We start from the raw sequence: 24,842 nt of genomic DNA, 5'->3' as shown, positions 1-24,842 counted from the left end.
ATCAGATGAGAGTACAAGGAAGAAATGACATCTGAGATGTTTTGAAAGATAAGTGGAATTTTCCAAGTGGAAAAAAGAAGGAAGTTCAGTCACACAGCAAGGCATGGAGTGCCTGGGAGTGAGAAGTATTTTCTTGGGTTAAAGATGAAAGGTGGGTCAGGGCCACTTGTCAGACACAGTTCCCGCCTCAGGCCTTGTTCTTTACCCTCAGAGTTACCCATTCTGATAGCCTGTACTGATCCAGCTACTTTCTCGTGGCCTCCTGCCCCCAGAGTATTTTGCCCCTTTTAGTTTCTAGAGGTTTTTGGTTTGGGAAAGACCAAGGGACCAAGAGGAAGAATGGGGGAAAAGAGAGTGAGCAGGTGGCCTTTGAGAAAAATAGGACAAAGCTCCGAAGCCTCTGAATCTGAGTTTTGCTGCAGTTAATGACTGTACTCTAAAATGTTTATCCAACATCTATTATTCGCAAGGATGTACTCATAGAGAGACTTCACAATCCCACAGCCTGAGACATGAACTTGTCTTCAGGAGGCTTATAGTCAATGAGAAAACCAAACGCAAGGGAAAAAAATTAGTGCATAAGAAGGTCCAAACTGGTACACAGAAGTATTGAACGGATGTTTGTCAGTTATGTGAATGGCAGCCTGAATGAATGAAGCTTGCGATGACCTGACAGTGCCCCAGGAATCCAAGCGAAATTGTCCCCTGTCTCCGGAGAGGTCCAGCGAGTGGCCACGGCCACCTGGGGCCGGGGTGCGCTGGCGACCCCCGCTGGGCGCGGCCTGGCAGGACCCGCCGGCCAGCGATCACCGTCGTGGGCGGAGGAGGCGAGGCCTGGGGCGAGCGCCGGGCTCCCACCGCCCTCTCCCCGGCGCGCAGTCCAGAAAAGGGCCCGCGGGAGGAAGCGAGAGTCCCGCCCACCGCGCCCCTCCCTCGGCCGCGGGCCAGGCGAGCGCCGCGGGGCGGTGGAGCGCGGCCGGCCGGCGGACACGCGATGCGGGCGGTGCGAGCGCTGCGGCTGGCCCGGCCGCTCTGGGCCGCCGTGCTGGCGCTGGGGGCGCTGGCGGCCGGAGGTGAGTGAGGCTCCGGCCCGCGCGGTGCGGGGCGCACGTCCCCGGGGCGCTGAGCTGGGGTGGTGGGCACCCCGGGGTGCAGAGCGGGGCTGGGATCGGGCTGTCCCCGCGCGCTGCAGCGGATGCAGCTGCGGCTCCTCCGGCGAGTGTGAGTGCGTGCGCGCTGCTTTGCCAGTTTACTCCACAGTGCGCCTTCCTTGTGGGTTATATTTTCCCCCGAGTTTTTAAATTTTAGCGGTTTTCCGCGAGAGCGCTTTTGGAGCAAGATGAGGGCTCTGCCTCCTCCAGTGTCCCCAGGCGGCAGCGGTGCTTCTGCTTCTGGGACAGACCTTGCACCCGAGCTCACTTGGTGTCTGTCCACAGGGACCCGGGACAAGGTTCCCCTGGGCTGGCTGGTTTCCCGGGCTTTGTCTGTCCTGCTGCTGCGCGCTTTGGTGAGGGGAGGTCATGGAGCGCTGAGCCCGCACAGCCCAGGAGAACTGCCCATGGTCTTCCGGAGCATTTGGTGATCTTGCCAGGCTTGGGGAACTCCAGGCTCCGTACATATAAGTGTGCAAGGTACATCAGTACTCATAAAGCAAGTTAGACCTTTCACACCCCAACCCCCAGATTAAGTCTTTAGTTGGTTTTTAATGCTGGGAATGGAGCAATGCATGGGGCACCTCTGTCTGCTGCAGATACACCTGCTTTCATGAACTCAATACATTTATAGTTTATTGCTTCTAAAATTTTACGTGTTACATGTACACACATAATGGGCAGCGTGATAGCTCACACATATATACTTGTACAATGTGTAATGATCAAATCAGGATAAGTTCCCTTTGTGTTGGGAATCTTCCAACTTGTGTTTTAGTTGTTTTGAGATATATAACACATTAAAAACCTTTTGTGATTTTATTAAAACTTCTTTTACAAACCCAGCTTTCTAAATTCATGTATGAGTGTAATTACATTTTCTTCAAGTTTTACAAGCAAATGCTGCAGTAACGTGAGACAGTGCCTAGCACAGGGCTTGGCTCAAGGCCAGTGAAGGTGAAGAACATGTTATTTAGTTCCTCTTCCCCTCCACCTTACCTCTCTCCCTCCCCGGTATCTCTCATGTTGGTGTAGTTCACACAATCGTAATGATCCATGTAGGATCACACTGCTTTGACATTTGCCTTTGCATTAAAGACCCTTTGGGTTTTCTTCTCGCAGAGTCATCTTTGTGATTGGGCAATTCTAGGAATGGTGATGAGAGGCAGGAGAGAGTAGTGTTTAAGAGCTGGCCTCCACAGTCAGCGTAGAAGTGCCTTGTCAAAGCAGGTTCTGTTATATTTACATCTTCTACCCCAGTATTGGTGGCAGAGTTGCCAGTATCAGATCCCTGCAGAAGCAGCCCCCAGCAGGATGCCACTAAGACAGTTGTATTGAAGGGACTCAAGGAGGGCAGACAGGGGATTGGGTGTGGCACAGACAGGTTGGCACAGACAGGTTGTCCCAGAGTAGCAGCTTCTGATACTGGGGGAAGAAAGGCTCTCTGAGGACAGCACCGAGTTTCACATTTTATCTACAAAGATGATCTTTTAGCTTTTTCTAAGAGGTATTGAGTTTTGTGACTTTCTCATATTTAAAGTCTTATTCTAACCTAGCTAGTTTTGAGTGGAGGTGCTTATTTCTTTCCCTTAAGTTTGTATTCTGAAAACTCTCAAACTGAAGCCCTCTAGGGTCTTCAGGCACACAAGACTTGACAGTTAGGGGAAGGGACAGCTATGGCTTAAACCAATAGGATGTAGGTTTGATTCTTCACTTTGCCTCTAATTGGTTGTGTGACCTTAGGTAAGTTACCTACTCTATTTGTTCTCAGTTTCTTCATCTGTAAAGTATAAAAAACAGTGTCTCTGATTATGTTAATTAGATGAAAGGTACAAAATAATGTTTTAATAAATGGCAACTACTGTTGTCATTATTCTTCCAATCTATGGTCTCTACAATATATTGTGGTTACTGCTTCATGCATGAGTACAATTCCGGCATCTAGCAGGAGGCTGATGAGGTCCCTCTTCTCTGGCCACTTTTTACTTTAACCCATGCCTCTTTGGTGGTTTGGATGGACGTCAGTCCCTCTCATCCAGCAAGAATTCAAGATAAGGCCAAGGAGAAAAGAGATCTATACATTTGCTTTATCCATGGGAAAACCTCGACTCTTGTCCCTAGGACCAGAGGAAGGTAAAAGATGCCGACAAGCTGGGTGTTGTAACACTTGCCTGTAATTTCAGCACTATGGGGGACTGAGGCAGTAGGATCAAAAGTTTGAGTTCAGTCAGAGCAACTTAGCCAGACTGTCTCAGAATAAAAAGGTTCAGGATGTTTCTCAGTGCAAAGACCCTGGGTTCAATCCCCAATGCCACCACCATTAAAAAAAAAAGAAAGAAAGAAAGAAAGAAAGGTGTCCACAAAGACTTCAGCCTTCTTGGGAAGAGCAACGCTTCTGTTTTGTGCAATACTCTGTGCCCAGTACCTGGAAGGTAGGCAGCAAGATAAATATCTAGGGGTTGCTATGAAAAAGCATGTAAAGGTGATGTGCCTCACTTTAGGAAACGCAGTATTTCAGGTGAGAGGGTGGGCTTGGGAGGCTGAGTCAGGAGGGTCACAAGTTTGAGGCCAGACTGGGCAATTTAGCAAGATCCTGCATAAAACAAAACAAAAAAACAAAGCAACCAACCGAAAACACAACAAAAGGCCTCTGGGGATGCAGTTTAGTACCAGAGCACTCCTGGTTTCAACTCTCAGTACTGAAAGAAAAAAAAAAAAAAAAAAAAAGAAAATCAGTATTTAAATATTTGCATTCATTCTGAAAAGATTTCCACCTAGACCTTCTGGAGGGTAGTGTGTGTGTGTGTGTGTGTGTGTGTGTGTGTGTGTGCCTGTGTTCTTTACCACTAAGTTACACAATCAGCCCTGGAAGGTGTTAAGGTACAGCCAACACCGTAGTTTCATAGGGTGTTTGAGCCTCTCTCTACTATAGTACTATTTTGACCTCTGATCTAGGGTGCTGGAAACTTAGGGGAGTAACTGCCTTTTTTTCCTCTCATGGTAGTAGCTACCAGGAAGGTAACGTTCTCCTTCACTCCTCTCAGACTTGTGAGTGTGAAGGCAAAGGTGGTGAATGGCAGGTCTCCTGGGGAGACCTTAAGGCAGGACCAGGAGACCACAGTGTGATGGGAGGGGAGCCGGACTTTTCCTCCACAACTCCCCACTCCTCTCAGGATCTCTGGTTATCATCCCCTCCCAGCCCCAAGAAGCTTTCTGCCCTTGTTGGCAGGAGTGGCCAGGAAGCTTGCCCACAGGAGCCACAAGTCATGAATCAGCAGACAGATAATTAACAGGGGAGTGACTGAGCAGCTTTAGGGAGAAACCGCTTGATTTACCCAGTCTCTCTGCTGCCCACGGAGTGGCCGGCTGCTTCACCCTGTCGCCTCTTCTCCCTTTTCCGGAGCCTTGGTCCTTTCTGAGTGGGCAGAGCAGTGTGCCTGCAGCGGCTCAGGTCACTAACTGAACAGGAAGTGGACATGGCAGCACAAGAACGACAGTTTAGGGAGACTGCCTGCTCTCTTCGTGTAACTGCTGGCAATTAATTTTTATTTTTACTTCTGGCATTTATGGAAACTTAGGACTCTTCAGCAAAATGATAAAATCTAGCTTTCTCTCCATGCTCATTGTATCCCCAGAAATAGTTTTTAAAAAGGCTATTTTGAGTTATAATTTATGTACTATACCTTTAAGTGTGCAGTTCTATGAATTTAAACAAACATATAAGGAAGTAACTGCCACCATAATTGAGATAAAGAATATTTTTGTCACTCCAAAACGTTCCCTTCAGGTCCGTGGCAATCAATTTTCTATGTGCTTAGTCCCTGGCATTCACCAATCTGTTTCCTGTGCCTACAGTTTCATTTTACAGAATGTCATCTGAATCGTATTACATAGTTTGTAGCCTTTCAGGTCTGGCTTCTTTCACTTGCTATGATGTGTTTATTCATCCATGTTGTTGCAGATATAACTCTAAGAGGTTAATCTAGGCTATTCCATCTTCTCTGGGTATTGAGGCAATTACCCTCAAAGTAGGCAGGCTAGATTCATTAAACTCTGAATTTCTAGTGTTTTCTAATTGGATAAATGCATTTGCACCATGCCTAAGCTATTAGATTTTCCAACTGCTAAATAGTTAAAAGACTGGAGGATTTTACAACAGCGAACACTTTTATTATTCTTGGTTCTAGAGCAATAAATATTTTGTAGCCAAATATGGTATGTTACAATCCTTGGGGCCAAAAGCTGTTAAGTAAACCTGGAGCTATTGTACTGTCTATTGTTTTTGGTAAATCTCCGTAAAAACTGCCCACTGGGAGTCTTTCTGTTTTTCTGTCATATTTTCACCAAAAGACAACCCCTTTTCTCCATTTCTTATTTCACTAATTCAGTTTCTTTATTTAGTTAGTGAAAATGTTCACATATTCAAGAAACGAAGTTATAAGGTGATGCACATTTATAAGAAAGTTGAATGCTGGAGAGTAAATTTGCTGGTTTCTTTCAATCTGTCTTCTCTATAATACACACTATTAATCAGACACTTTGCTTTTGTATACATGATACTCGTGTGTGTGTGTGTGTGTGTGTGTGTGTGTGTTCTTTACCTGAACTAACATCCCACGTCTCTTTATACAGAAAACAAACAAACAAACAAAAACAAAACAACAACAAAAAACCCTCAGGAAAATGGCTGTGGCTCTGAAATTTAGAAACCAGAGAGTTTGATTAATGGTTCTGCAGGCTTTTAAAATCATCTTGCCTAGAGGTTAGTCAGAACTCATTCTGACTTTGAACGAGTTATCTTACCTCCAAGCCTCAGTCTCTCGAGGTCTCATGAGCTGTGCAGAGGTGAAGGGGAGGATGAAGGACAGATTTCCGTTTATTCCTGCCCTCCCCCAACCTTTACTTGGGGAAATTCGTGCTTTAACTGGTTAATAAGTTGGAGTTCCACATGAGGATTTCTTCACAAAAAAAGAGAAGCCTTGGGGTTGAAGTCAAATTTGAAAAGCTGCATTTGGAATGGATTTCTAGGAATTTGGCAAAATGTACAGTTGGTAGCCACTTTAAAAGTTTCTGTAGTCAACCTGAAATCTCGTTGCTAATGGAATTCTTGGACAGCGAAAACCTGGATCTGCGAGATTCCCTGATGGTTCCAACACCCTGCCTACCACTGCCTCCTCGTAAACTTCTACAGATGAAGCCGTTGTTGAAGCCGCCTGTGAGGAGCATGTCTGACCAACACATCACATGCTGAGGGGAGTGTGGTGCCTCTGTCCTGGGACTTCCACGAGTTGAGAGCAGATAGCGGTTGCCCTGGATGATTTCTGAAGGCTGTGGGAATGGGCTGGTCAAGTTTTATTTTTTTTTTTTTAGAAAAAATTCTCTTCTGTTATTATTAGTCAACAAATTAAAATTGTGTATATTTTTGATATACAACATGTTTTGCAATATGTACTCCACGACATTGTTATTAGTGTAGTCACTATGTGGTACTCCAGATCTCTTGAACTTACTCCTCCTACCTGAAATTTTTCATCAATATCTTCCCATCTGCCCTGTCCTCCAAAGTTTACTTTTGTTTTTCTGCCTAGTTTTGGGATTCCAAAGGCTTTTGAGTTTTGATGCCAAAGTTTGAATTTGTGGAAAGCCCTGCAGCTTTGCCAATGTGGAAAGGGAGGTAAAGCAGAGGACATTTAAAACTGTTTACAAATTTAATTTATGAAAGTAGTTCTACTTGTAAAAAGTGCCACAGTGCAGAAACATCAAACTATAGTATGTACAAGTTCCTTGTAATCTCAGCCTTAGAGATCTCAACAAGGAAACAGGTTTTTAACCTATGTATATGTCAGTATTATAACTATCTATCATTACTATTCCTCAAATGGGATCAACCACAATAGGGTCATTGTCACTTAGTGATGTAATCCAGGCATCTTATTATGTTGGTTTATGGATTTACAGTATTTATGCCAACAACTGTAATTTTAGCCAGGAGGCAGACTTATATGGATTTATCTCATTAAGATCATTTCCAATTATTTGCTACAACTACTACTTCAAAGAGATTCTCAGGGATATAACCTTATTCATTTATTGTGAACCTTTGTTCCAGTGTTTTTACAGACTAGATTTTCTGACCCAAAGTTTCTAGGTCAAAGGGCATGGTATTTTATTTATTTTTTAACTGTTTGTGGTACTGAGGGTTGGTCCAGGTTTCTCAGGCTTATGCATACTTGGCAAGCATTCTATCTCAGTGCTACACATTGTTTTTGAGGTGGAGTCCTACTATGTTGCTCAGGCTGGCCCTGGACTCTTGGGCTCAAATGGTCCTCTTGCCTCTGCCTCCTGAGAGTCCAGAACTACAGGCATGCACCATTTCGTCTAGCTTGAATGTTCTGAATTTTAATGGATGCTTGCAAACATCTACAAAACAATCTTCTAAACAATCTTCTAAAACAGTTGAAGCAGTTTTTCCTCCTACTATGACAGACGGATGGTAAAGACCAGTCTTAGTACTGGTGCCTACTGTCTATAACCATGAGATATGAGCTGAAGAGAAAAAGCCTCTGAACTGGAAAGCTGGGTGCTAAGGTCACTTACAGGGCACCACTGGGCTAGGCCTCAGACAGAACTTGGTATGGGCCTGCCCCTTCTGCAGACTGAATGAGTCAGATGGGAGGCAGGGTCAGTGCCAGTAAAAATTTCCAGAACTCTGAAAGGCAGCATTTAAACCAAGTATCAGATCATTAAGAAGAAGAGTATTGGCCACTTAGTCTCCTAGAGTGTTGGTCACTTTCTGTTGTCTGAGAGCATGTGTACGTTCAAGGTCAACAGAATATTCAAAATCATCTAATCCAACACCATTTGTTTTACAGAAAAGCAAAAGCAAAATGGGAATTCTTGCGAGGTGAAGGGACTTGCACAAGATCACACTAGTTTAGTGCCTTTGGAGGGGTCTATCCCTCCTGTTTCCTGGATTACCTATTTCTTTCCTATGTCCCATCAAAGATGAAACCCCTCTGGTTTTGATTCTGAGGTAGAGGGGAGGAGGGGCATTCCTGGTACAGAAGGTGACTGGAGGGCAGATAAGGGGAAGAGCATGGCTATAGATTGGTATTTTACACATTACCACTGTGAGATAAATATTACACCCACATTTGAGAGCATGGGGAGAGTAAGGAAGGACACAGCTGTTTGGAGTCTCTAGAGCTTGGCTGATATGACTGGGTTAGATCTGCTAAATGCTAGGAACAGTTTTAAATCATGAATAGGGATGTGACTGGATGTTAGAGCACCAGAGCTATGCAAGGGTGTGCCTGAGGTCACCTGGTCAATGGGGATGGCAAAAGTGACTTCAAGACCAGGTATAGTGACACACACTTGTAATCCCAGCACTTGGGAGGCTGAGGAGGAGGGTTGGTATGAGTTCAAGGCTAGCTTAAATTATAATGTAGCAAGACTTAGTCTCAAAAAAAAAAAAAAAAAAAAGAGGCTCATAATGTGAGGTCTCCTGCCAGGCGGCATGCTTTCCCAAACGTCCAAACGTCCATTGTGTTTTTCCAGTACTGGTTGTGACAACCATTCAAAAGATAGGGCTTTTCCACGGGTGGCTTTTATGTAGTCTTCAGTCTTCAGCACATGGCTTCCAAGTAACTTGGTAAATGATCTGGCTTCATTTCTACGCAAGGGGCGGAGTGGCTGAAGGTCAGTGAAATGGGGTTGTGATGCTTAAGCCTTGTCCTACGGGAGTCCACTTGCTCAGGCCCAAACCCTTCATGTCCTCCCTCTGCCCACATGCCATCCATCAGCATGCTCGTGGAGTACACCAGAGTCTGCCCACAGGGTGTGTATCTGCCACCTCCAGAAACAAACCCTGCCATCCTGGATTATTTTGATGATGTCCTAGTTGGTCTGGCTTTCCTGCTATGTGTCTTTCATTTACGGGCCCGGATGAGCTGTTTCTGCTCACTTTTTGTTTAAATCTTCCAATGCTCCCCATGTGTAGGGGATGAAGACCACACTCCCTGCCCAGCCTGTGACTGTCATGTGTTCTGGTCCCCGCTTTCCTAGTCTCCTCCCTGCCCTGTTCTCTTCCTTCCTACTCCTCCTGTGTTTCTTCAATGGGCTGAGGTCTTCTGGCTCTGGCCTTGGGCTCTTTATGGAATGCTCATACTCTAAATCCTCCCGTGATTTACTCCTGCATTTCATTTTGGAATGTCCTCTCAAAGAAACCTTTCCCGACCACTTTTCTAAAGGAGACTCCCTTTTCCTTTTACTCTGCTTTATTTTTTTAAGCATTTGCTGCTGTTTGAAATTGGACTGTTTTTTCTTGCTATGTATGTTTTTATTATCATCTTCCTTACTAACGTGTAAATCTCACAAGAACATGAGCTTTGTTCAGCTGCTGGATGTGGCCCCTGTGTCTAGGAGATGCTGGCACAAGTAGGTGCTCAGCGTTTGTTGATGAATGAATGAATCAACATTGATATCTATAGAGAAAAATATAATGCTAAAGGACCACTTTTCTGATTGGATATCGTGATATTTTCATGCCAAGCTTTTTTTTTTTTGAGGCAGAGTCTCACTAAGTAGTTCAGGCTGGCCTTGAACTTGTGGGAATCCTCCTGCCTTAGCCTCCTGAGTGCTGGGATTACAGGCATGCACAACTATGCCAGGCTAGGCTGTTTTTTTATTTTCAGTCCATGCAAAGTATTTCAGGGTAGTGTTCTTCAAAACTATACTGTATATATTATGGAAATATAAGTCCATTTTTGTTAGTTTTGTAGGGGTTCTGTAACGAAGTACTATAAGCTAGGTGGCTTCACACAGCAGAGAAAACTTTATTCTGCTTGGAGGATAAAAATCTCAAGTCACAGTGTCAGCTGGACCGTGCTTTCTGGGACACTGGGTAGAATCCTGCGTGTCCTTTCCTTGCTGTTGGTGGTGGCTGCAGTCCTTGATGTTGCCTGGCTTCTAGGGGCACCACTCCAGTTTCTGCCTCTGTCACCACGTGGCATTCTCTCTGGGTATCTTATTCACATGGTGTTTTTCTCTTCTTATAAGGGCACCAGTCATGTCAGGTTACTGCTTACCCTGATGACCTCATCTTGATAACCTCGGCAAAGAACTTAGTTCCAAATAAGGCCACATTCCTGTAGGTACTGGGGTGTTACGTCAACAACATACCTTTTTGGGGAATATAATTCCACTGTAACACTCTTTAATATTGGTAGAGGAAAACTGTACAAAAATGTTTCCCAGTGTTAAATATGGTATTTAATTGATCCTGATGCACTTTTAAAAGCCTGAAAATCCCTGAAATCAGATACATCTTAAATCCTTAGTCTTAGATTTGAGGAATTTGGTTACTTGAATTTCTTATTGCTCTTTTGGAGTGTATCCTGGAACTTTTTCTCAGAGCACAGAGGTGTGTGTTGCCTTAAACTACCTTTTCTTTCCTTCCCCTTCCTTGGTTACTGAGCTCTGACTACCTTTAAGAAAGAAACAAAAGTACAGTAAAATTTCTCTACAACTTTGAGGTAGAGAAACCTCTTGTGTATACATAGGGCAATTGGCATGAGACATTTGTGCTTTGATGACTTGTGCAACCAGGTGACTGCGATGAGAGATTGGACACAGAGTCACCCAGTGTCCCTGTGGACCTAACTGGGGAGTGGCCAAAGGTCAGAGGATCCAACCCAGGAGTCCCCTCTGGCAGGGAGTAAGAGAGATACCGAGTATTGCAGCACAAACCTCCTTGTTTCCCAGTGAATACCACGTACTCTAATTAGGATAGTCTTTCCTGAAAGCCCCTGTCCTCATCAGAGTGGCTGGCTCCTGTGCTCTGACATCCCGTCTCATTGAACGGCCTGTCCTCAAAATAGCCTACACTGACGCAGTATGACTTCCCCTGGTGCCAACTCCCTTTTTATGTTTCCTTTTTTCCCCTCTGTTTTTCCCAGCCTTTGTCTTCTTCTGACTCTGAATCATTCTGATGTGCCAAACCACAGCCTTCTACTTCTACTTTCCAGGCATACTTCTTGGCTGGCTTTGTTTCTTTTTTTCTGTTGGACTTCTTTTCTTGTCCCTCCTGCCTAGATTGGATTTTTTTTTTTTTTTGAGATAGGGTCTTACTGAGTAATTCAGGCTGGCCTTGAACTCACTGTGTACACCAGGTTGGCCTCAAACTCATGGCAATCCTCTTGCCTCAATCTCCAGAGTGCTGGGATTATAGGCATGCACCACTACACCTGACCCCTAGATTAAATTTTTGTTTGTTTGCTTTTGTTTTTTAGACAGAATTTTGCCATACAGTTCAGGCTGGCTTTGAACTCACTTTGTAGCCCAGGCTGGTGTCAAACTCTCAGAACTCTCAACGGTTCTCTTGTCTTAGCCTCCTGAGTGTATGAGCCACCACATCCTGCTTCTAGATTGGATTTTTGAACCTAATATTCCTGACCCCATTTAGAAGCCAGTTTGGACAATGGGTCATCTTACCTTAGTCTGATAGATATGTCTCTATGCTTCCATATTTATTGACCCCGTTCAGGGCATATTTAGCTTTGTGCTTAGTGTTCTACAAAATGGTGTCTTGAACAAATACTATGAAAATTAAAACCCTCACTTGTCCTAAACAATTTAAAATTAAGGACAAAAACAGCAGCTACAAAAAATAGCAATTATAGCAGCAAAATTTACTAAACACTTTCTGTGTGCCAGCTGTTGGGTTCAAGAATATTTTAGAGCTTGCATCATTTCATCCTTGTAACTACCCTGTAAAGACCAGGCCCGTTCACCTTGTTTTGCTGGTCTAGCAAACTGTCAGAGAAAAGGGACTGTAGGATTTTCTCATGCTTTTCAGTGACATGCTGGTGAGATCTCCTCTTCTCCAGCAAGAGATCTGAGCCTCTCAGAGGCTGAGCAGAGCACCAGCTTCATGAATGACTGGAAACAGAGTCCCAGGCTCCCGCACAAATTCAGGAGGGAGGGGCAGCTTCAGAGAAGCAACTCACTGTGTCAGCCTGGGCCCAATTTGGAGACTTCTGAGTCAGTCATTTTCAGCCACTGGGTTCCAGGGAAACTCCCCTTGGCGGGACTTGGTTGGGGGTATTATAGGGGGAGGGGAGAATTCACTGCTTCTCACGAAATCAACCTGTGATTCATTAAAAAGGAGGGATAAAGGGGAATGGGTCACCATGACTCCCAAGCTGACTTTCTAAAATATAGATCTCAGCAGCACAGCTCATCTGCTGGGGAAGGGGGCCCTTTTTACCCTGGGAGGGGCCTGATGTTTTTTAAACATCTGCAAGTTTTCTATTGTGGCTACAAGTCAGGGACTGAGGAAAATGCTAATTTAAGAATGAATCGCTGGATACAGGATAGACTGGGAAAAGTTTTCAAAAACAATTTGAAAGTAGTCACACCTCCCACGTTCCTCTTCTGTCTGTAACTCTTTCGTGGTCACCTGTACTTCTCTTCTTCCTAATGAACACCAATGGGATTTTGTCCAGCAGTACCCCCATGGATGACCATCCCCATGGAAACTCCACTCAGAACTGTTCTGACAGGGCAGTAAAGAGAGGCTATAACCATGAGACAGGGTCTCAGTATGAAGTTCAGTATGAAGTGGCCTTGGGCTCACTTTGTGGCTGGTCTTGAACTTGCAAGGATCCTCTTATCTCAGCCTTCCAAGTGCTGGTATTACAGGAGTGCGCCACCACACCTGCCAACTCGTGGGTTTATCACAGCATTCCATTATGGTTCCATTTATGATATTTTAGAATTGAAAAGATCTTTAGAGAGACTCAAGGTTCTGAGGCAACCTGGAGCTTTGAGGAGGTGTTTCAAGGATTCCAATGTAAAGTAGTGTTTTGGAGAAAGCCACGAAAATTGAAATTGAGGAACTCATTTATGCATTTTATATTAGAATTCTATGTATAATTTTGAGAAATGGATATGGTTGTTTAAAAACAAAGCAAAATTCATCTAGTTCACTATCTTTCTATTGGCTCCAATAAATAGTTACTGACCATCTCCTTTGAATAAGAACCAGGGCTGGTCTGGGAGGGCAGAGCAGTTGGCGAGGGACTTAAATATATTGGGTGGTAGCTCTGTTAAGGCAGATACTACATAAATAATTATAGTATGGTAGGAATACTACAGTTGAAGAAAATGAGACTGAAAGGAGTTAAATAAGTCACCTAAGAGTACATACTCTGCTAAATTACATGTATACCTTTTTTTGTTAGATCCTTCAACCCTGAAATACTTTCTGTGAAACTGTAATTTTCTTCTTTTCCTTCCTTTGCTCCCTTCTTTCATGCTGGGGATTGAACCCAGAGCCTTGAGCATGCTATGCATGCATTCTACCTCTGAGCTATATCCCTAACTCCTTAAAATTCAAAGAGTTAAAAATATGATTTCTATACAAATATAAAAGTACATGTGTGTCAAAGATTCGATTCAGTTGGTTAATGGGGGAACCAGTAAGATGCTGGGATTAGTTTGGAAATGGATGCAAGGAAAGAAGATTTGTAATTGGCTAAATAAAGAAATACAGAAATAAATTAGCTAATGTATTCAAAACTAGTTAATGTTCTGTAAAGTAATTAACTTTAATTTTCAGGGGCTACTTTTTCTATGAGACAGAATCCCTGGTGTTTTTGTTGGATGATACTCAGACATTGCTCTCATCAAGAATCATTTCCGCTGTCATTGGTTTTCTACAGTTGACTTTTATTCTTACATAGTTATAAAATATCCTATTTAATAGAAATCAAACAAAGGTACAGCTAGCTAACCCCTAGGTCATTTTCTGAATGTGTATTTGTCCAAGTATTGGGATGGTGGGAATTCAGTCATACCATAATAAAATCACCTGAGATATTTGGATACCTGAGAAGTTTTGGACATATTGGAAAACTCCAACACAGGATGATTTCCCCAGGAAGATTTGCTGGTCTTAACAGCAGGGTCAAAGGAGTCCCTTTGGGAAATTGGAGAAAGGAACTGTCAGGATAACAGGGGTCACGCGGAAGGATGGATCTTTTTTTGCCAACTCCTTGTATTGAAAAAGGCTTTAGGAAGTGGATCTTCGTTGGGCTGAGGCCAGAGGACTAAACTAGGAGGAGCAGGCATGATGACAGCTTCCAAGCAAATACCTGCCTTTTTATTTCTGGCTAGGCTTTAGGGCTGTTTTGTTTACCTTGGCTGCCCCTGCTGCCCTCCTGCTCCCCAGCCTTTTCTCTGCCCTTTGTTAGTATGAAGATTCACATTTGAATGGCATCCGTGGTACCCCCCCTTGCCTCATTAACTTCCTATACAGATCTTGTGAGATAGATATATTGTTTCATGAAGACCGAGTGACCCATGGCTATGACGAGTGACCCATGGCTATGATGTAGTAACAAGGGCGTTAAGAATCCAAACCGACCTCTCTTCCAACTCCCAAGTTCCGCATTCTTCTAACTGATACCAGGCAACATTTTCTAACATTTCCTTGGTTCACCCCGGAGAATTTCATACTTGAATTCCAAGATACATGTATTGAGAAAAATGTGAAGATTTCGGAATATTTGCTATTCCCTGGGAAGCCAGTGGTATGTGACCACTGAAGTTAACCTGCTCATTGCTTCCACAACACTTAGGCTATGTGTTAATGTTAGTGTACCATCCTTGCGTCCTATGTGTAGTGGCTGTGAACATCACTAAAGGAATTGGAGAGGACACACTGTGTTTATTCTGGGGCTCATATTTTCACTTGCAATGTAGATATCAAACCATTTTTTTTTATCGATATCGGGGATTGAACTCATGACTATGTGCTTGCAAGGCAGGTGCTTATACCACTGAGCTAAATCCCCTCAAGCCAGTTCTTTTCATGGTTCAGCCTCATCACTTGTCATCACTGTGACCTTAATTTTCTTTCATGTCAGTAGTCTGTGTTTGCTAAATGTCTATGTTATGTTTCAAACATGTTCTGTGTACCTGAGAGCTGTAGACACGGGCATTTAGGAAGGCTGGGGCCGGTCTGAGATTCTGGGTAACAGGTCAGAAACTAATGCCTTCTTTCTCTCTGTTGCAGAGCCCAACATCTGTGCTACACGAGGTGTGAGCTCTTGTCAGCAGTGTCTGGCTGTGAGTCCGATGTGTGCCTGGTGTTCAGATAAGGTAAGAATCAGACACTTTACCTTGTTACCCCAGACTTTGAGGCTTTTGTATAGGAATAGACCCATGGTGTTCTCCCTTCTAAATGTACACCCCCTCATCCCTCTTGAGCAAGGCTGGGATGAGTCCTTGCTGGTTTTAGATAGAGAGGGGGCATCGTGGAGACACTGCAAGAAATGCTATTCACTGGTTGTGGTGGTGCACACCTGTTTTCCCAGCATTTAGGAGGCAGAGGCAGGATGATTGCTATGATTTTGAGGCCAACCTGGGCTACATAAGCGAGTTCAAGGCCAACTTGTACTACATAGCAAAATCCTGTTTTAAAACAAACAAACGCCACTCAAAGTCTATGGTGAATCCCTACCACAACCAATTTCGTTGGCCTTCTGACCTTGCTGTAATTGCTGCTCTCCAGTAACACACATTTTTTGCTCTTTGTTGGGATAGGTCATCCCAGGGAAGAGGTGACTCAGGCTGAGAAAAGAGACATCGGTTTACTTCTTTCCCCTAGAATTTAAAAAAGACAAATAGGAGTATTGCACTTGTGTATGGGGGGTGTTTAGTTGGAGGGTCTTTTCTCTTCCTCTTAGGATTGGACCTCTCTCTTTTTCTTCTTTTCCTTCTTTCTCCCCTCTCCTAGGTGTCAGTGAGGGAAGGAAGTGTGCCCATTGCTGAGAAGGAAGGGTGACAGGAAAGGGTTAGCTGTGTCTAGGCAGAGGGTTTGTTGTGTCTGAGGCTCTAGGGAATGAGTGTGTCTGGGGAAATGGCTATGTTTGTGGCTTTGATGGGAATTTGGAGCTGGCAAGAGCTGGTGCTGGTGGGAGTGGTAAGTATGACTGGACAGATTTCTAGTGATTATGGGGTCTGAGGTTGAGTTGCTGACTGCTGGCAGGTGGTTACCTGACTCCTGGCCTGGCTGCTGCTCAGCTTCTGGAGCATGTTCTGATCCTCTTTGACCTGCATCATGTTCTGATCCTCTTTGACCTGCAGCATGTTCTGATCCTCTTTGACCTGCAGCATGTTCTGATCCTCTACAGTTTTATGACAACTCCATTTGGGCCCCTCATTCTGTGTGTCTGCTTCTCTTCCTGATCTAATAGGCTTCCTAAAAAGGCAACCTCCTGGGCAGGCTGGAAAGGAGGGGAGCTGGGGGATTGTGTTTATCCCCAACAAGAGGACTGCCAGAGTGCGGGGCCAGCTCAACACGTGATTTTTCAGCATAGGAGCTGCTTTCAGAGGCAGCTGCCCAACATCTGGGCCACATTGACTTCATTTAGCAAATGAACTGGTCCCTGGGGCTGGAGATGGGGGGTAAAGGAGAAGGGTGAGTCCATCTCCGCCCCCACAGGTTCTCCTCCCCTCTGGGCTGAGCTGGCTGCTTAACTGTGATGATGTCGCCTCCTCCCTTCTCACTTGCCATATCCTCCTGCCTTTGGTCATCATCATAATAAGCTTTTTTTTTTTTTTTTTTTTTTTTTTTTAAACAAGGAAGTTGCAATTCTGCAGCAGAATTCTGGAAAAGAGGGAGCTGAGTGTGGAGTGTCTTGCTTGGATTAGATGGCTTGAAGCTAGCTGGAGCATAGTGGGATCCTGAGCAGAAACCTGAGGGTTGCTCAAAGGATGTACCTTCTTCCTCTTTTCTTCCTTTTCAGTATAAAGGAAGAGAAAAAGCAGATAACTCTGCCTTGGAGAATCTGGGGGAGAAGTCCAGGAGGGGGCAGGGGGAAGTTGCAATGGTAGGATGAAAGTTTGTGGTAGGACCAGCCTAGGAATGGAGTGGAATCAGGACATGGTACTGCTGGGACCAAAGAAAACTAATGGGGGGAGATAGAAAGTCCAATGGGATATTTCCCAGGAGGAGAAAATGTAAACATGAAAGCAGCGGAAACCAAGGATTTAGTGAGTGACAATAGCTATCACTAGGCAAGAGGGATGAGGTGGGAGAAGGCAGGTGGAGGAGCCTGGTGTGGGGCAAATGATGTCTTCCAGGGAGGAAAGAAGAGGGATCCCTGGACTGCATGACTGGTATCTTTTTTCTGAGGGAACAGGACTTCCCCTTCATAGGCCAACGTTAACTGCTCAGAGGGCCTTGGCTGATGACTTAAAACCTAAAGATGGGGATGGGGTGCAACTCAGTGCCTTGACTGTTGCCAGCAATGCCTGGAAAAACAACTGGTTGGGCTCAGTTTCTTTTGTTACTCAGAGGACAGTGGCTTTTGGGTGTGTGGAGTGAGTGCTTGGCTGGGTAATAGGAAAACATAGCCAGTGTGAATGAGTGTGGTGTTTGGGCCCATCTGCATAGGGTGTGTTCTTGGATAGTTATGTATTCACCCGGGTTGGGGTGATGGGCTGTACATTTAGCAAAGATACCAGCTTCGTGCAGAGATTTGACTTGTAGTCTTGGCACCATGCTGGCTGGAGTCTAAATCCTCTTGAACTCTTCTGATAGTGAGGATGGGCTGAGGGGCTTGTTAAAAATAAAGGTTTCCAGGAGGGATCCTGGGCCTAGTGTCTCACAATGGGTTGCTATGATGGCAAATTGGATAAACATTGCTAATTGAAGGGGTTGGTTATTGGTCAAGGTGAGCAGAAGTGTAGTTAAGGTTGCAGATAAATACAGAACACCCAATTAAATTGGGACTAAATAACAAGAAATTGTTAGTATGAGTATATTCCAAATTGCTCTATTGGCAGCACTAGCGTAGAGAGAAATGCAAAATTGACATAGAGGACTGTGAACCCGCTGGAAGATGGGCCAGTTCTTACTTAGATGTCCAAAGATGAAAGACGAAGGAGGGGGTTTGGGTCTCTCAAAGTAAAGGAAGACTCTGATAGCTCTTCCTTCTCGTTTTCTCTTTCACAACTGTGGGGGAAAAGTTTAGACTACTCTTTATAGTTCTTTTTAGTTCTTAACAATTTTATTCTACTTTTCTGTGTTTTTTTCTACTTAAAAATTTGGAGAATCAATGTCTATTTTGAGAATTATGTCATTGTTTACAAAAACAAGTTGGAGTGAAAGAATATTAAGAGCTTTTCTTTCCTTGTAAACAATGAAGTGTGACTAGTGATAACTGTATTTTCCTTCTGTCTTCCTTTTGTCCTGTCCACACTCCTCTGCATGTTCAGGTGATTGCTTATGGTCAGCAGATAAGCCAGTCAAGACAATAGCCTTGATTTGTTTGTATTGGAGATGTTTGGGCAGCTCTCTGGAGTAAAATACCTAGGTATATTTTCCCTTGCTCTCCTCCAAGGAAGCAGTATTTAGTGACCATATTAGTTAGTTACAGTGATACTTAAGAAGCACCCTTATTTACTTTTATTTGGTTATCGTGTACCCAAAAGGCTTTGAGTGTATTTGACTCATGTTGAGACTTTTGTATTTCAAAAGCATGTCACATTCACAATCTCAGTTTATTTCCTGACCAACTCTGTGAAATAGCATAATGACAGCTATTTGTGCTGTATTTCCCCAGTTTCCAGAGCAGGATTAATGGGGGAAGGGTACTAACAACATGATGTGTCACTCTCCAGGAAGTGGAGGTAATCTATCAGCTGGCACAGTACACAGGCTGAAATCTCCCCCTTCGGTGCTTGGAATGTCCCATGGGCCTTGGTTATTTTTGATTTTTTGTGTATGTAATATCCGGTTTCACTGGAAACTAGAACTTTAATATCCACCCATTTCTAGTTTTCTTGCTGAGTAGCCTGGAGACAGCCTTTCTACCACTTCAACCTGGGTTGTTCAGAAAGGGAATGTTGCCTGTGGGGGCTGAGGTCACTGTCTTGTACCCCTTGGGACGGGAGGCTCTCAGGGAGATCTGGGTTGATGGGTGGGCCTGTTATGTTCTAGACCTCTGACATCAGAGTCAACAATGGGAGGAAAGGAAGAGGGAGATAAATTTTGTTTTTCAATGTTTATTTTTTTAAGGACACTCATACCAAACCATAAGCATGCCTCCTAGCACTAAGTCCTCTTATAATTAGGACTGCCTCGTCAGAAAATGAGAGTGTGGACAACCCTTTCATGAATAATCTCTCCCTTTTCAGATGAGAAGATAATGAAGCTTGCTGTTCTCATCAGCTTTCTGGCTTCCGCCTCCTAGCTCTCTCTTTAGCCTCCATCTTATCCTGCAAAGGATCACTTATTCACAGCAGCATCTTGTGATCCAATCATTGCCTTTTAGGGAAGGTTTTCTCTAGGCTTATGTGGGTGGCTGGGATTGGACACAAGACTTTTTTTTTTTGACTAAGAAAAAGGTGCTTTCTGAGGGACAAGGGTTGATAGGGCAGGAATCAGGGGAGGCTGAGCACAAAACCTGAAATGCCCAGTTTTCCCTGTGGCCATTCTGTTCCCTGGCCAGAGCTGGGTGTGAGGAAGGAGATTTCCATCTCTTTCAGAATTATGGAGGGCCCATGGTGTCTATATTGGGATATCTACAGTCCGGACGGTTAAGTCCTGTGCTCTGGTTCCCATTGCTGAAGTTATTTCTCTGCTCTTGAACCTTGTAGAGTCCCAGAAGAAGCTCTTTTCACTTTGTGTGTGTGCTGGAGTAGGCCTCATACAGCTGCTGGTGTCTGTCCATGTGGGGAAGCCCTTCAGCTGATTGGAGGAGGACGGGACTCAAGAAGACATGGACTTTGAGCATTAGGAGGGGTTTGGGGCTACTGAGATTTGGAGCACAGGTGGCCCACTGTGGCTCTGTTCTTTTTCCCTGGGCATTTGGGCTTCCAGGGCACATGAACACACCGAGGGGAAGGAATTTTATCTGACCTTCCTGTCACATCTCACATCCACATTTGCATTCTGTTCTGTACCTGAGGCATTCTCTTGGCATTTTTACACTCCTGTCTCTCTGCCTGAACCCTCTCTTTATACAGAATATACTAAAACTGATTTTTTAAAAGGATAGTCGCAGTCAGAAAATCTAGTTAGCCTACTAGGTGTGCCACTTACTGGCTCTGGAACTTTGTGCAAGTTATTTGACTTCTCTAAGCCTTGGATTTCTTATGCAAGATTTCACTCCTCATGTGTGAAACTTCTGGACATTAAGTCTCTTACTTGTGAAATACTAATAGTTGCAATATTGCAGAACTGTCAGGAGGATTACAGTTACACACGTAAAATGCTCATCCCAGCGGCTGCATATAGAAAGTGCTCAATAAATGTGAACACTAGGTGTTTCACAATATTTGTGTGTCGGTTGACTTTTGGAGGTGGCTGTGAAGGGTTGGGTAGGAGAGACTAAAGGCCCAGGCATTGTGAAATAGGCTCAGGCAGGGGCTTTCTCTCTTTCTGGTCACCCCCCTCAACCAGGCAAGGAGCCCTTGTGAATGTGCATGCTTACAACACTGGCTGAATTACACAAGTAGTCTATTGAATTGGCAAGGAAACAGACTCACAGTGACTTATCTGAGCTCCCACAGCCAGCTGATGGTTAAACCTATTTCCTGGTTTCCGGTATTTTTTTCTAGTATAGCAAGTCAGTCATCTAATAGTTAGATATGAGTACACCGTGAACCCACAGAGGGTGGCAGGATGTAGGCCGGAGGTTTTGAATGGGTATTCAATTTGCTCTTTGTCTAGGATGAAGGAAGAAGATGATAGGACAGGCTGTGGTCAGTAGTCTGGCATCATGACATGTTTCTCCAGCTTATGAAGTTTATTTATAATTAATTTACTCAAGAAATATTTATCAAGCATCACATAATAATAGCTAACATTTATTACTTACTGTATGTTAGGTACTGTGCTGTGTGTTTTACATGCATTGTCATATTTAGCCCTACATGTCATCTCTATGAGGAACGAGCAATTATTATTATTATTATTACTATTATGATTTCTTTAAAAAAGGAATTTATATTGTGATAAAATGCATATAACAGGATTTACCATCTCACTCATTTTTTAGACATATGGTTTAGTGGTATTAAATCCATTCATAATGCTGTGAAATCACCGCCATTATCCATCTCCAGAACTCTTCATGATGTGACATTGAAACACTAAGCTCTTTGAACAACCAGACCCATTTCTCTCTCTCACAGATCCTAGCAATCACCATTCTGTTCCGTGTCTAGGAATCTGACTGTTCTGGATGCCAGTGGAGGGCTGTTATCTTCGTGTGATAGCTGAGGATAAGCTTGGAGAGTTTGGATGATTTGCCCAAACTCTGAAACCAGTTAGTGCTGAGATTTAGTCCGGGTCAGTCTACTCTTTTTTTGTCTTTTATTATACTGTTATCCTTTACCTTCCTCCCTGCTGCCTTTCCCCTGTCACCTTTGTCATCAGTCCTGGGCTGCGTGCTAGGAATAGAAAAGGAACAGGACATAGTCCTTGTCTTCATGGATGTCACAGCCTGGCTGGGTCTAACATAGCAGTTTCCAAATGTTTTGGCTTTTAACTATAGAAAGAAATACACTGTATGTCATTCATTATTATATGTGTTATACCCCGTTCCTCATTAAGTAAAAGTTTTACAAAGCCACACTTTTACTATTTATATATGCTGACACTATTTTATTCTGTTCTGTTGTATTCTATTCTATTCCATTTTATTTAATGAAATGATGATTGAGAACCACCAAATTGATCTTGGACTCTACAAATGAGTGGCATTTCTGTTTGAAAAATGCTTGTCCAACAGGCATCTTACTGTCAGGCCCTCTTTTAATAAAGCTGTCAACCCATAAACAGGGACTTCCTTAGTCCTTCTGATACCTCAGTTTCCTGTTTCTGTACATAGTGCTAGGGATTATCTGAGAAAGAACCACACCAGTTGATTATGCTGGTTTAGCTCTAAGGTACTGCATAAGCTTAAAGCCATCAGGAGACAGCAGGGCCAGCAGGAGCACAGAGCTGTCACAATTCTGACTACAGGGCTTTCTCTTGGGCTCCTGTCTTACAGAACCTGCCTCTGAGCTCACCCCGCTGTAACCTGAAGGAAAATCTGCTGGCGGATAACTGTGCTGTGGAATCCATTGAATTCCCGGTCAGCGAGGTCCAAATCTTGGAAGCCAGACCCCTCAGCGACAAGGGCTCTGGAGACAGCTCTCAAATCACTCAAGTCAGTCCCCAGAGAATTGCTCTCCGGTTACGGCCAGGTAGGGCTGGGACTCAACTGCAGGGAGAAAAGTGGGATAGATGAGCCAGAGGGATGACACAGAGGTCTGAGCAAGAAATCTGACTAGCTCCAAATGGAGATGAGGGAGGAAGAGAAGGATGGGGGTGGGGTGAGCTGTGGGTGGGAAAATGAAGAAAATGGGAATTGTTAGGATTTGAATCAGAATAACTGAGTTCCAATGATAACTCCATCTTGGGAAAGTTGTTTAATCCTCCTGACATAGCAGATGCTCACAACTGCTTTTTCCTCCCTCAGGCCTATTTTACCCAACTTATACCTTTATACTGATGTGCGAATGTGACAAAGGATGAGAAAGTAAATGTTTTCCAGTGGGCAGGAGCATATGGCAGAGAAGAAATGTTAGGCTAAAGGATGCTGATCTGTGAAGTACTGGTGTGTGCAAGGCATGTGTGGGGTGTTGTGGGATTCAGAGAAGTGCGGGTGTAGTTCAGGTCTTTCACTGAGTCTGAGTGTAGTAAATGTCAAAATCTCTGTGACTCTTGGGACCCAGATGATTGGACAGATGGGGGTTTAGACAGGGTGAAAAACTCTTAACATGGAAATGAAGAGGTGAAAAACAGGAGGGTCAAGAGACTGGGAGAGGAAAGAATTGTAAAGGGAGAGAAAGGACCAGGGCTTTATTTGATCAAGTAGTCTCTTAGTCCCAGATGTGTCTAAATTTATTTATTCAGTCTTAAAGGGAAAAGAAGAGAAAAAACTAACATCTTTCTGCTATTCAGATGATTCCAAGAAGTTCTCTATCCAAGTGCGGCAGGTGGAGGATTACCCTGTAGACATCTACTACTTGATGGACCTGTCTTACTCCATGAAGGATGATCTGAGGAGCATCCAGAATCTGGGCACCAAGCTGGCCTCCGAGATGCGCAAGCTCACCAGTAACCTGAGGATTGGCTTTGGAGCCTTTGTGGACAAGCCTGTGTCCCCGTACATGTACATCTCCCCACCAGAAGCCCTCACAAACCCCTGCTATCAGTAAGTTCCTGCTCCAGAAGCCAGGGAAGCACGCCTCTCCTTTTGCCACTTCCTGGCTCCCATTTCTAGCTCGAGGTCATTTTATGAGCCACTTTCTGGCCAATCCATAGCTCCTTTCTGCCTTGGTCTGCCTGTCTGGCAAATGGGCTAGCCTGCTAATCTGGGTGGGGTGTTGTACCAAGACATCCCAAGGCTGCTTGAGATACTAGAAAAAAAATTTCATGAGTATTTTGGTTTTTGTCACAAATAAATAGGAGGCGAAAGAGACTGGGAGGGAAATGATGTTAAAAGCAAAGAAATTTATGAATAAATAAGCAGAGGAATTATGCTTTTGGAAGGCTTGACTTTATTGTTGTCACTGTTCTCATCATCAGATTCTGCAGAGTTAGAATGCAGGAAGTTAAGCCCTAGAGGACATGTAAGGGTGGACATGACAGCTATTGAATCCTTTGACAGTGTATAAATGGATAAATTTATGCCTCGATTTTTGCTTTTTGCTTTTTGTTTTTTTCTGATGTGGTGGGCATGGAATCCAGGTAGGTGCTGTATCGCTGAGTGCCCAGCCCTGTGCCTCTGTTTCTTGTATTAGTTTATAGCTGAATGACACTTAGGTGGCAGAGGCTCTACAAATTCATGTGTTATAATAATTTAAAATGATGGTTACTAAGCCTGAGAAGATGTGAACTTACTTTTTAATTTTCCAACTTTCACGATGTAGCTTTTAACCTTCCGTGTGGGCTGTAAACTTCTCTAGTAAACGTATCAACTATTTTTTTTTTTTGTCTTTTTCCTTTTTATCGGTACCGGGGATTGAACTCATGACTGCCTGCTTGCAAGGCAGGTGCTTATGCCGCTGAGCTAAATCCCCAGCCCAACACATCAACTATTAATTTAATAAACTGAGTCTAGAGACAGCAGTACTCTTGTCTGACAAACCTATTCATTTATTAATGGCGAAAGAGGCTTTGATGTTTGATGGACTTTTGCCTCATTTTTACTGCAGAGGAATGTTAATTATGAGGTGATAGCAACAGTTTGAGCTTTGTTGTTGTTTACATGTTTACTCCTATAAACCTTGGGATAGTGCTTTTGAGATGGGTGCTGTCATGTCCCTGTTTTCTTAGGCCAGGCTCAGGGAGGTGTGCCAAGGGTTCCATGACTGGGATTTGAATACATGCAGTCTGTTTTCCCAGCTCGCTCTCCTATCCCCGAAGGTACCTGGGGGTAATGTTGATGTGGTGCCCTAAGGTAATTTGAGCGGTTTGGAGCCTGCCTGTCTGGGTCATGGTGGTTGTACAGAACCCATCTGGGTACACCGTGGTCCATATTTGTCTCTCCCTTTCCTCCTCCCTTTCTTCCTCATGCTGTCTTTCCCCATCCCTGTGTCTGCTTAACTTGTCTCCCATCCCTA

The 24,842-nt window shown here is 44.0% G+C and overlaps 1 protein-coding gene across 2 annotated transcripts in view; it reads left to right on the top strand.

The window, feature by feature from the left end:
• Positions 1-687: 687 nt before the first annotated feature.
• Itgb3 (integrin subunit beta 3) overlaps positions 688-24,842 on the top strand; it is a 50,715-nt gene continuing 26,560 nt past the window's right edge. Inside the window, exons 1-4 of one of the 2 annotated variants that reach the window (XM_063242543.1) lie at positions 688-1,073; positions 15,232-15,317; positions 22,223-22,418; positions 23,179-23,431. In XM_063242543.1, the coding sequence (XP_063098613.1) occupies positions 995-1,073; positions 15,232-15,317; positions 22,223-22,418; positions 23,179-23,431 (614 nt within the window). In that variant the 5' untranslated portion in view covers positions 688-994. Of the gene's footprint in view, positions 1,074-15,231; positions 15,318-21,502; positions 21,520-22,222; positions 22,419-23,178; positions 23,432-24,842 lie in introns of those variants that run through there. The other variant, XM_063242544.1, reaches the window with a different exon arrangement.

The sequence above is a fragment of the Cavia porcellus genome, unplaced genomic scaffold, assembly GCF_034190915.1.
Source record: "Cavia porcellus strain 051 isolate PalLab524CR breed Dunkin Hartley unplaced genomic scaffold, mCavPor4.1 scaffold_32, whole genome shotgun sequence".
In the NCBI taxonomy this organism is placed as follows: Eukaryota; Metazoa; Chordata; class Mammalia; order Rodentia; family Caviidae; genus Cavia; species Cavia porcellus.
This window is presented reverse-complemented; position numbering and strand designations above follow the sequence as displayed.